Here is a 13,245-nt window from a genome sequence, read left to right as displayed (position 1 = left end):
AAGAGAGAGTGAGCAAGACTGGTGCAGGGGATATTTTGGTATTGAAAACTGACATCTGCCTGGTCTGTGCCTTTGCATTGCCATCAAAACAACCAGCCAATGTCCCCAGCATTACAAGAAGAGGCAAAGTGACCCCAGTGATGGTGATGGGTGGCATGTTTCCATTAGTGTCCTGCATGTGCAAACAGATAGAGCGTCACCTCCCAGCTGCCAAAACACTGCTGCCTTATCTACAGCACAGCCAGGGGCGCAGGGAACAGAGAGAGGGAAAATATGACCATGCTCATTCAGGAACAGCTCAAAAAGCCTCTCAGCTGAAGGTCTCATCAGGGCAGGTTTGCACAAAGCTAAGATAAAGCTGCAGCAGGTTTTCCTCTTCCCCTGGACATTTCACATGGGTGTCCCCCAGGAGAGCTGCATTTCCCCATCATGTGGCTCCTTGCTGACAGGCTGCCTGGTGCCCTGATCACCCAGAAGGTCACCCTGCACCTGGCCCATAGTGGGTGTAGTGAAAAGGAAAAGTACTGGGAATGACACATAGTCCTCGTGTTTGTACCACAGAGCCTGAAGATTCCATGTTTAAAAAGCTGAACCCCATGGAACTGCATTATGGATGGAGAGGGAAAGGGGTTTGGTCTGTCTCATCTCCAATGAAATGAGTCTCCTGTGCTCAGAGTTGGTGTTCAGAGATGTGTCCCTGGGTCCTCTGAAACTTTTAAACACATTTGCTATCTTCATCCATGTTTGATGGAACAGGACATGGGGATTTATAGAACAAGGGGGAATGGCTTTAAACTGTCAGAAATTAGCTTTAGATTTCTCATTAGGAAAAAATTCTTTACTGGAGCATGGTGAGGGCCTGGCAGAGGCTGCCCAGAGAAGCCGTGGATGCTCTATCCCTGGAAATTTGGAAGGCCAGGCTGGATGGGGCTTTGAGCAACCTGGTTTAGTGAAAGGCGTCTCAAGGTTCCTTCCAAGCCAGATTTTTTGAGAAGCACAGATCATATGGGTCCTGTTCATATCCAGTGTTTTTTAATAAAGAGGCTTGTGTTAAGAACATCACTGATCCCTCCTGTTGTTTCTTTCAACAGAGCTTATGTGACCCTGAGCCCCCAGCATGGACAAGCTTTAAAGAATGTGATTTCATATTGAAACCAACAGCAGCAACATTTGGAGAGCTACACAAAAGGGAAAATGTTGGTAGATTCACCCAATACTTGTGTTGAAAATAATATTCCAAAGCATTTGCACCTATTTTGTCTTATTTTTGTGTGACATTTAAATGCACATTACCTATGGGCTTTGTTCTGATACCACATGCAATGGTTAATATTGATACTCAATTCAAATACTCTGGAGCTGGTCCAGGTCCCAGTGCCCTCCTGAAGAAACTTGGGAAGACACAGATCCAGCCAGGACTTCAGCCAAGAGTGGAAAGACAGGAGCATCTTCTTTCTCTTCCACTTGTGAAAAGAGACTTGTGAGAGTCAGCTCTGCACAGGAATGAGAGATGGGATCAATGGGATGGGATGGGATGGGATGGGATGGGATGGGATGGGATGGGATGGGATGGGATGGGATGGGATGGGATGGGCAGGCTTTATGCCTTCCTACAGGATTATGGAGGACGCCATGCTAGGGAAGGACAATTCTTACCTGGCCTGCCTTGTGCAGATGCAATGCTAGCATCTTCTCTGGTGACATCTTCCATGTAAGCAAATGGCCAGAGCTGGATGTAGGGTTGATTTTAATAAATTATCATGTTCAAGTCTTATTTCATTACTCTTCTGTTCTTCTCTTTACTTAATTTACATTTACATTACCTTTGCACTTGTGCTTTCTCCAGGGATCTGCAGACACCCTGGCTGGCAAGGTGACATCCTGCTGGGGTGACATCCTTCTGCATCCCTGCAGTCCATACCCCCAAAACACACCACACACATTTGTGGCAGACACATCCAAATGTTGTATGTGTTCCATAAAACCTTTTAATTCTCAGGAGCCTGTGGCCTTTCTCAAGCCAGAGGTGAGGAAAACCAATCATTATTAAACTGGTGAATTGAGAGTTAGAGGTGGGGGTTTGGGGGGGGGGGTGGGGGCGGGAATTGGTGTTTTAGTGTTTCGGTTTGGGGTTTTTAGGACCAAAAAAAAAAAATGACAGGGGCAAAAGTTCCCTGTTTCACAGTTCCTAAGGTCACACTTCATATTAAGGTTCCATTTAGAAAGAGCACATAATTCCTTGATACATGTTGAGGTGATTGATGAATCATTTATTGTGCATTGCTATTGAACTGCTGCTCTCCAGAGCTGTGATTTAACCATCTATAATACCTGCAGCTGCTGTGGACACAGCCATCGATAATGCTGGGACACAAAGTATTTGTGTGCATAACGTGCTTACCACATCTAACATTTATGAATGCTTTATAAACAATTTATAAATGAAATCTTAATATACAGCATAACCTATTTTTAATGTTGTGGCAGTTACATAACCTGTTTCACCTTGATTCATCTCAGTTAACTTCGAGCACCTTGTGGAGGTGTCTCTCTTTGTAGCCCTGTACCATTTCCCTCTGAATTTTTTTCCCCTCCCTTCTTCCCACTGCTCGTTTACTCCTGTTCTGCCTGAAAAGTTCTGGTCTGGGATGCTGCAACCTCACAACCTCCTGTGTGATGATGCTGCTTCACATCAGCAACTCACTCACATGTGCACACACTAAAGGAAAACACTCCCCTGCCTTTTCTTTGCCCTTTTTGACCCAAACCCATTGCATGGGTTCAGCCTTGTGTGGCCACACAAAGAGGTGATTCAGGCAGAGGAATGGGGAGGGAATAGCATCTCTGGATGTGAACTGTTGGGAAAGGTGCTGGAAAGAAGATGCCTGAATCAGATCATGGCATCACTTCAGCCACTGGCCTGGACCAGTTTGTAAGGACATGGGTAGACCCTGGAAAGCAAAAGGGCCCAGTTTCTGACATAGATTAGTGATGACATCCTCATAGTCATTAACGAGATGCTCATTGTTAAATTGTTTCAAAAGTTGGCCTGATTTCTCTCTGGCAGTGTATACGTTGTTTTGTTCAAGCTGATTCCAGGCTGAAGAGGAGCTGGAATTGCTCTTCTCCAGCCACGGCACCAGAGAACGCTGGGCTGTAACAAGTTCTTCTCTGCAGAGGATCCATCACAGAAACAGTGCTGAGCTGCCTCATTGTTAACACATGCCTTCCCTTATGCCAAGAGATTCCTGAGCAGCTCCTGAGGAGTTTTCCTGTGGCTGTGAAGATGGAGAGGCTGGGAGGATGTGCAGGCACCAGCCCTTGGAGGAGAAACTCTTGGAAGAGCGGCTGCAAGCAAGGAGGTGGCTGAGCACTGCTTTGCCTGGTGCACAGTGCTGGGGACAACGTGGCTTCCCAGACAAGCCTGTGCATCTGATTTACACCTCCAGGGTGCATTTCTGTGATTTGTATAGCCTCACACTGAGCACATATTGGCCTGGAAGGACTCTCTGCACTCCCAGACTTGTATAAATGCAGTGCAGATTTTGGTGAGATGCCTTCTCCCTGTGCCAGGGTTCCAGGGAGCCAGTGGTGGTGACAGCCCATGCAACACAATGGCATGTGGGCCTCTGTGTCAAAATTGCACATCTGGGCACAGGGTTTGCAAATTTCCCAGGGAGTGTGTGACTGAGTTAGCTGTCAAAAGAGGGCCTATTAATGTGTTATTAATGTGTTTTTATTGATGTGTTTAACATTAGGAACATGCTTGGATATCTGCTGAATCAGGAACACAGGGACAGGAAGTGAGCAATGCATGTTAAATGATATGTCATTTACACACAAAACCCACTGGTGTTATGGAATTGATGCATTGTGAATGCAGTGGCCCAAAGTATCCTTCCAACAAGAAACACCAGATGGTAACAAAACAGACAAGTTCCTTTTCAACTGAAATAGCTCAAGATGCTTTAAGGAGAGCATCAAACTCCAGTTTAACAGCTGAAATTGGGTTTGAAGCAATTTTTTCCCCAATATGAACCAAGTGTTAGAAGGGCTCCAGCAGCGATGCAGAGGAAGGAAAAAAAAGAAAGGGACAAGTTGATCCTTTCTGTTGGGACCAAACAAAGACAAGCAGAAAAGTGCAGCAAGTGGAAGAATCAGTGGGAAGGATGAGGTGAGAAAGAGCAAAATGAGAAGCTGAGAGCTAAAGAGATGCTGAACAATCCAAGAACCCTGACCTAACCCCAGAAGGAAACAGCTATCATGGAACACTTGACACAAAAATTTTGTTCAGATCTTTTGTGTCTTCTGTATTAAGAAAAGAACATGAGTGTTTGAAAAGCTCTGTAAAGCAGCTACCTGTAGGAAAGCCTTCAAATCCCCCCTGTGCCCACACAGCTGAGCTGCAAGCCCAGAGCTGCAGAAGGTTTGGGTCCATCCCAGGAGTTGGCAGCCAGCACTGCTCTGGGGTGTGCAGGGAAGCAGGACGGATGCCCAGCCCCACTTCAGGGACAAACAAAGTGCCCACACCCAGGAAGGGAGCCAGAGGACTCAAGGAAGGGAGGGTGCAGCTGGCCCTCTCCAAGGAAACCTTAAGAGCTTCTAGATTGGGAATCCAATCACAGGAGCCCCAGGACTGACAGAAGGAGCTCATACAAGGCTGGGTATCAAATGGTTTTTAAGTGCTTGCAGTCAGCCTTCCAAGATGGTCCTTCCAGCCTTTGAGCTGTTTCTTGAAGGATGGAAAGAGTGATAGAATCATAGAAGGCTTTGGGCTGCAAGGAACATTTACAGGTCTAGTTCCAATCCTCCAGCAATGAGCAGGAATCTCCTCAGGTGGATCAGGCTGTTCAGAGCCCTGTCTAACCCAACTTTGAATGTTTCCAGGGGTGGGGCAGCCCATGTGGGCAACCTGTGCCAGGGCCTCACCACCCCCAACATCAGCATTGGGACACTGAGACATTTCACAGAGTCACAGATTAGGCCAAGTTAGAAGGGATCCACAAGAATCAGCAAATCTGACTCCCACCCCTTCCCAGGACCATCCCCACGAGTCCCACCATGTGCCTGAGAGCATTGTCCAAACACTTCTTGAGCTCTATTGGGCTGTGACCCCTTCCCTGGGGAGCTTGTTCCAGCACCCAGCCACCCTCTGAGTGAAGAATCTTTACCTAATATCCAACCTAAACCTTCCTGGACACAACCTCTGCCCATTTATTGACTTTCATGTGAGTGCCTCTCCCTCTCCTCAGTGGACAGTGAATAGGCACTGACACAGGAGCCACACTGTGGAGCAGACAGGGTTCACCACCTCTGAGTCCATCTAGGAAGAGAAAGTTTGAGTGAAGTTGAAATTTCAGTTCCAGGGTCCAACACATTGTTTCAGAGACACAATGCAGAATCAAGAGATATGCATTATTATCAGCAAAACACACAACACAACCAAGAGCTACAGACTAAAGAGATTAGCAGAGGTATAAATAACAAGCCACAAGTATTTATTCAGTTAAAGTTACATAACTTATGCTTCTCCAGTGCATTCATACATGGGATCAACATCTGCTCTCAGCAATGGCCATTTAAATTAGGAATAATTTATTGCAGCCACTGGTTCGTATCAGATTTACAATGAACAGCTCAGCTCATCATGTTCAAAATAATTGCTGGGTGTTTCAGAGAAAAAAAAATAAGTTTTCAGTACTGAAAAAGGAAAGCAGATAAGAAAGGTATCATCCTTCTTTCAAGCAGTACAAGGACCAATCCTGGCAGCAACCCCAGTGATTTTAAGCACCTTTCCCTCAACCCTTCTCCAAATTACACATACCCTTAAATATCTTCCTTCTGGACAAGTTAAAAGTGATCCCCAGAAAGAACTTCTTGTGTTTCATCTCCCTCACCAAGACAAGTAGAAGTCTGAGAAAATTGGGGAAGATATCATAAATGCCAAAAGCAACTAAGTGTCCAAGTTGACAAGGGACAGAGGAGTCTGCTATATAATGAACAGATAGACCCTTAAGGGTCAGATCACACATAAGAACTTCTATTTATGCACACATATTTCAGATTTATAATGGCATATTGGATACCTAGAAAATATGCAGCCAGCTTTTGTTATAATAAAGCCTGTTCCCATTCCAACAGCTTCAGTGGGCTGTAGATAAGGATCCTGTCTAAGTAAAAGGCACAGGAATGTTGCATCCCAGGACGGGCTCCACAGAACAAGACCCTCTCTTCTCAGAGAACACTGTCAAAAATTAAGTAGAGAACAGTCCCTTAGCTGGATAAATTGAAGAATCCTCACTGCAACAGCATCTACTTTACAATATTTTTATTTCAATTTGGTCCTTATAAAACCTTAAGTGTATTCCTAGAATCTGCAGATTATCTTCTGGGAGCACTAAAACCCAATTTGGATTTTACTGCAACAGTGTTGTGCAACATGGTACAGACACTCATGTCAAAACCCAGCTTTTACAGAGAAGATATACTGGTTTCAGTTCCTGCTCTCCTCGGATCTTATTTTTCTGTGTGTTGCCTATCCAGTGACAGAGAATTCAGCCTCATGGCCCAATCTGGTCAGCTAAGCTCCACCAGCACAGAAAAACAGGCCCAGCTCAGCTGTGGGACCCTTTTTTCCAGGGGTGTCTCAGGCCCAGAGCCAGTGCCAGTCTAAGGAACAGTTTTGTTACTGGACCTCACTGACAGAGCAGTGAATCATTGCAAATAAACCTTCAGCAGGGCTCAGATTTCCAGCAGGTCAAGACTGAAAACTCCACTTTCAAGGCTGAGTCCAGAGCCACAGCTCAAGCACAGACTTAGATAACACTGCCACAACACAGGTTTTTAGAGATAATACCCTGCATACACTGGAAATGCAGCTAACATGCTACAGCCACAGTCCCTCTGGTTGGGAATATATTTAGGATGAACAGTCACTTGCAAGCATGCAATGAATGGGGTTTGGAGCACTGTCTTTCCTGTGGAAAACACCAGGCACATCTAAAAGTCCCCCTGGGCATGATGCAGAGAGCCAGAACTGAGCAGGAAGGGTTAGGCCAGGCATTCAGTGGGGGCCTGTGTTTGCATGAATTCTAAAGAAACAAAGAATCTGCAAAGAGGTTGTACATGTAGATTTAAATAATGTAGAGCTAACTGGAGTGTCCCTGCCACATCTTGGTGTATCCACCCCCAAAGCATACTACCACCAAATTTAACTATGTATTTGAGAAAAGACTGAGATAGGTTTTAAACATATGATCCACAAAATAATGTATTAATCATACAGCTAAGACATCTTCCTGCTTTACATGGGGTAAAAACATGTCTCACTATACAAAAACATTATTCTGAAACATAGGATAAATTATCAGTACATTCAACAACTACTTTCACATTCAGGAATTCCATGGCCTTAACTGCCTAATAATTAAACTTAAAAAAACCCCAAACCTTAGGAAAACCAAAAAGAAAAAAAGAAAAAAAAAAAAAAGGAAAAAGGAGACACATTTAAAAAGCAGTATATTACTATGAAAAATCTGATAAGAAGAGTTTGCAGAAACTCACAAAAAGTTATATTAATGATCATCTCATTAATTCTGGTGGACCTTTAAGAGTCTGCAAATGTTTCAAGTGACTATGACGGTGTAAAACAGAACTGTGAAAACCTAAACTCACAGCCAAGCCTTAGGCAGCCCAAAAGTTGGCTTATTTATTCTCTCAAGGACAAAACTCTTCTGCTCTTCCTCACCCTCTCTCCTTTCTAGTTCATAGATCTGCCAAACTAAAGGCAGTGACTTTACCAGGAGCAAGTGGCACTGGGCTCAGGGGAGGGAGAGAATAACTGGAGGCTATTCTTACTTTCAGTAACACACTAAAAAGCACCACTACTTCTATTTGCTACCAAAGACACCAAATTCTCAGCAAACAAATAAACAAGAGCAAGACAGTGAACAAATCTAACAGAGATCTATATCCCAAGGGAATATGCCATGGGTTCAGCATAAATCAGCAGTAATTTCATACAGATAACACAAATCTTATTGAAAAATGATCAAACAGGATTATTCAAACAGGATTTAAGACCTTCAAACACATTGCAAAATTCAGCCCTCAAGACTCTTTCAAACCACTGATGTCAATGGAGTATATTGAAGTACAATGCATATAGTTTCAAAGGCTTTCTGGAAACAGAGGAAAACTTCAGCATAGTTATAATCTCTCTCTCCCTCTGAAATTAGCTAAAGCAGCTGTCCAAATGACTATCAGCCAATTCAGAAAGTGTTCAGCTGTTCCTCCAAAGCAGAGACTGTGTCCTGGGGTTGGACAGAACAAGCTGGGGTCAAGCAGAGGATGTGCCAAGCATGGCTGTGTGCTGTGGGTAATCAAGGAGCACAAAGTGCATTTACAGCTTGGTTGGGACCACGGGCTCTGTGGCACGGATGTGGACACTGGGAAGGCAGAGCCAGGACAGAGGCAGCTCCCTGCTGCAGTTGTCTTCATGGAATTTGATATTCAGGTAGAAATCACCCGTGTAGAGGAAGAGAAGTGCTCCAAAGTACACAGAGTCTTTGGTTGGCTTTACCTGGCAAAGAGAATACAAAAATCAGTACAAATAAACCATCAACAAAGTAAATGGATTGCAGTTTGCAATTCATTAGCTCCTTCAAAGGATCTCAGAGTACTCCAGATTCACATCTTAATAATGCTTTCATACAAAAAGGAGTAAACATCTCATCCCTATTCTAGTAAAAACATTACTCTAAGAAATTAATCCTGTTTTTCACTCATGCAGTAAACCTGTTCCAGAGCTCAAAACAGAAAATGAACCTTTAGGAGTCACTGATTCGAAAACACAATTTGTTTAAGGTAGAGATCACCCTAAATCTCTCCTTGGACTTTATTTACCAACATCTCTAATAAAGTTTTAAATCACATATCTGAATTAATGTTAAATACATGGTTTAAACACCATTTAACAGATTAGCAGTAAGTAAATTCATTCTCACTTATTACTGAGACACAATCTGACTGCAAATTCTGATCAGGAACTTAGGTGACTATCATTGAAATAATGAAGTTTAGCAAGAAACTTCCCAGAAACAGTAGCCATCCTGATTTTACTTGTCCAAATTAAATATACAGAGTTCACACTGTTTCTACATTTATGTATGTTCCTTCATCACAAATCCATCCACAATCCATATCTTCACAACAAATAATATATCTCAGTCCATCATTTCAGCAAGACACTTCAGTAATTTCTAACTTTAACACTCCCACCACTGTTCAGCATGTGATAATGTTTGAATTAGTATCTGCTTCCACAAGATGTTAAATCCAGTTTCAGGATGCCTAGAACTGAGTTAAAGTTACAGCAAATGCAAAACACTAAATCAACACAAAGCCATTCCACTGGACGGAATTTTTCCAAAAATTGTGAAAAGGCAGCTTCATCCAAGCAGAAAAATCCCAATAAAGGTTGAGGTTCTGAGACAGGTGATCAGGGCTGTTCCCCACTACAAAAAATTTCATTGCATGGTAAACTGGGACATGGACAATGGGGTGTGAACTGGGAAAGTGCTCGTGGACACCTTTTGCTGAAAGACAACTTGCCACTGCTTGGGAAGACCAGAACAGGGATGATGGGAAGGTCATGGTGGGGCTGAGGGGGAAGGCAAATGATCAACAGAAGATTTCAGGGATGGAGGAAACTCAAGAATATTTCAGAGAGTTGAAAACTTGCAGCCACGACCTTCCACAAGGCAGATTCTCTGTAGCTTTTAGAAGTGAAGGGAATGAGCTGTTTCCATTTTCTCCTGTTCTAGCTGTTTTTTGGACTTTCACTGCTGGGTTCTTTAGCCAGGAGACATGTATCTTGTATAGTCCCCTGGGCTATCAGTCAGCTTTGTTGGACCTCCCTAAACTGGAAGAAGTCCAGAGAGGAGCCACAAAGTTGCTAAAGGTACTGGAGCAGCTTTTCTATGAAGACAGGCCGAGAAAGTTTGGGTTGCTCAGCCTGGAGAAGAGAAGGTTGAATGGAGGCCTCACAGCACCTTCCAGTGTTTGAAGGAGCTACAGAGAAGCTGGAAAAGGCTCTCCATAAGGATCTGTAGTGACAGGACAAAGAGTAATGGGATCAAATTTAAAGTGGGGAAATTTAGGATACATATATGGAAAAAATTCTTTACTGTGAGGGTGGTGAGGCTCTGGCACAGGCTGCCCTGGGAATCTATGAATGCCTCACCCCTGGAAGTGTTCAAGGCCAGGAGAAACCTGGGATAGAAGAAGGTGTCCCTGCCTATGGCAGAGGGGCTGGAATGAGATGAGCTTTAAGTTCCAATCCAAACCATTCTGTACTTCTATGACTCTAAATGGCAGCTCCTGCACAAGGGCCTGTCTGTTCACAAGCAACCACATCCTCAGAGCTGGAGAGCCCAGGCTCCCTTTGGTTTTGGAGCTGAGTACTTCTGCTGACCTACAGCAAACTTGCATCAGCCTCGTGCCATCCACGTGAAGGATCAGAGCAGCCACAGCTGTTCACTGACCCCGTCCTTGGCATCTCCCCTCCTCGCTGGGTACAATTCCTGCCCTCTGGCCCTCCGTCTGGACACACAGAACAACATCCAGCCATGTCCCCTCTCTCTCCTTCCCCTTCTCCCAGGGCTGCCTGCCTCACTTCTGCCTCATTGGAACTGATTGACTTTCACCCAGAGGAGGGCAGAGGCAGGCACTAATGCCAGCAGTGGGTGCAGGCAAACAGCAAACGAAGCCTCCTGTGCACCCTTAGCTGTGTCAGGCTCCTGGTCCATGTTTCCTGATCTCACTGAACCATGAAGGAATGTCTGTCACAGCACAGCTCAGAGCCCTTGGCAAGCAGGAAGGAGGCTTCAGGCTCATCAGCATCAACACCAAACACCACAGTCATGGTTTGGGCTCTACCCACATCTGCTGTGCCACAGCCGCTGTATCAACACTTGTGGTTTGGAGAAGAAACAGGGAAGAAAAATGAGCTTGAAACCTTCACCTTGATCAAGTGTAAGTGGCTCTGCAGAAGTTACAAGAGGTTTCCTTCAAAATAGGAACCAACTTTGGAATGTAAGGCTGAGTCTCCAGTGTGGCTGCCTACAAAGATTCCCAAAAGATCAGACATTCAGCTGCAGCAGTCAGATCAGTAGAGGGTCACATCCAGCCCAGCTGCTACACCAGGCACAGGACTAATTTTGAGGTTAAACCTACATTTAGGACTCCAAGGTGTCCAAACTACACTACAAAAGGAAGATACCTAGTCAATGAGACAATGGAGCAGGCACAGAATGGTCTCCCTAGGCAGCTTTGCAGAGCCAGAATAGAGTTGCCTAAACACAGGCAATGTGATGGCCTAAGGCACTGAGACACCTGCACAGAACTGGGAAGATGCCCAGGATGTCTTACAGGATTTCTGGCAGCACCTGGTGCCTGGTAAGATACCCACAGCACCTGTGTGATGGCAAACATCTACTTTTAGGCAACTGAATCTCAGCCCTGTGTTAATGAGCCAGGTTCTACCTGCTGCTGACCACACCTCCATGGACTCATGGGAGCTTAGTGGGCCAGCACCCCTGGTAACACCTCCTCATTCAGGTGTCTCAGTCTGGAACTGAATCCACCCCAATGTCTGTAAAGTGGATGTCCACATCTAAGCCAGCTGCTCAATTCAAGGACTCACCTGATCAAATGCAGAATGAGGCAAAATGTTCCCTAAGCTGCATAAGCTCTGATGACTTGCTCAGCCATTCAGGTGGTCACCTCTGGAGCTGGCAGGACACACCACCCCACAGCCTGCAGTGCCTGACCCAGCTCAGCTGTGAGGAACACGACTCGTGCCTGACCCAGACCAAATCCATGTTGTCCTCCAGTCCAGCAGCACGCAGCTCTGGTGGTGCCACTGCCCAGATCTGTGCCTCTGTGTCTGTTGAATCATTCATCAGGATGCTGACATTCCCATGTCAGGGCAGAGCTAAAACAGGTTTTATTAAAATTCCACCATTCATGGAAACAAAGAGGAGCAGCTCGTACCTCGGAAAATAATGATCGAAAATCAATGAAAAAGGTCCACATTACTCCTTTGTTCCACCAAGATAGAAGAAAAATTAAGTTTCTAGCTGCGTCCTAATCCTTCCCTGATTTAGGCTACCATGTGGGACTGCGATTGCTTAGAACTAATTACTACTTATTTATACTGCTGTAGTACTTAGGGAGCTCAGTTGGAGATTAGGGCTGCTGCCAGCTACTGCTCGCTGCCCCAAAGAGTTTACAGTGTGAATAAAACAGTGCCAAGAAAAATAATTTGTTCCAGATGGGCCACAGAGGACCTGCCAGAAGTGAGCAAATGTTCACCATGGCTTCTGAGCTGATTCAAAATGACCATCTACTAATGAATTTCTCCTCATCTCCCACTACCAATCGCTTGAGCTTGTGCATGATAACACACACAGGAAAAAATCCTGCTTGAGGATAAGTAATGGCACAAGCAGGAACAACAAGAGAGGATGGATTGCTGAGAGTTACAGGATTCTCCACAGAAGGCAATATTTTAGGTTTTAATTTGGCAAAAAAGCAACTCTGTCTGATCAACTAATTATTCAACAAAAACCAGAGGTAAGAACTATGAAAATTTAATAAACTTTATGTTGTGAAGCAAGATAAAAAAAAAAAAAAATCCACTGTATTTTAATGGGTAAGTCCATCATGTTAACTCATGTTTCAAAATCACCCACTGAATAAAAAATGTCAAATATTTAAGTCATAATGGAGAAAGTCACTTTTTCTGTCAAATACAGAGAAAAGTAAGGTTAGCCAAATTAGAAGTTGTGCTTAAAAATGCAGACTTTACTTAATTTAAAATGCATGGAAATAACTCAATATCCTTCAAAATTTTCCAGAAAAGACTTTGCTTTTTGAAGTAGCATATCCAGCAGAGACTTTGTGACACAAACCCAGGCTGCTGCATCGAACTGAGTTAAAAGCACAAAGAGGTGAATGAGCATCATTACATTACTTCCAAGATAAATCTTCTAATTTGGACTTCAAGGCACAAGAAAGGGAAATACAAAATTTTGTGACTTTTGCCCTTTCAACAATTTATATTCATGCTGCAAAGTAGCATGTGCATCCTTAAAATTCCTGTATATGCCCCCTGTCTTCCAGGTAGCAGCAGAAACTGCTTTGAGACTTTTTAGTCTGGAACCAAAAATAATAATTTTTGAG

The 13,245-nt window shown here is 44.2% G+C and overlaps 1 protein-coding gene across 3 annotated transcripts in view; it reads right to left on the bottom strand.

Annotated features, from left to right (window-relative positions):
• Positions 1-5,394: 5,394 nt before the first annotated feature.
• The window catches only part of TRAPPC9 (trafficking protein particle complex subunit 9), a 453,375-nt gene continuing 445,524 nt past the window's right edge, over positions 5,395-13,245 (bottom strand). For all 3 annotated transcript variants that reach the window (XM_021532473.3, XM_021532475.2, XM_077781898.1), the window contains one exon: positions 5,395-8,581. In XM_021532473.3, coding sequence (XP_021388148.1) covers positions 8,402-8,581 — 180 coding nt within the window. In that variant the 3' untranslated portion in view covers positions 5,395-8,401. The remainder of the gene's footprint in view (positions 8,582-13,245) is intronic.

This window comes from Lonchura striata, chromosome 1 (genome assembly GCF_046129695.1).
Source record: "Lonchura striata isolate bLonStr1 chromosome 1, bLonStr1.mat, whole genome shotgun sequence".
Lineage (NCBI taxonomy): Eukaryota > Metazoa > Chordata > Aves > Passeriformes > Estrildidae > Lonchura > Lonchura striata.
Note: the sequence above shows the minus strand (reverse complement) of the source record. Positions and strands in the feature narration are given on the sequence as shown.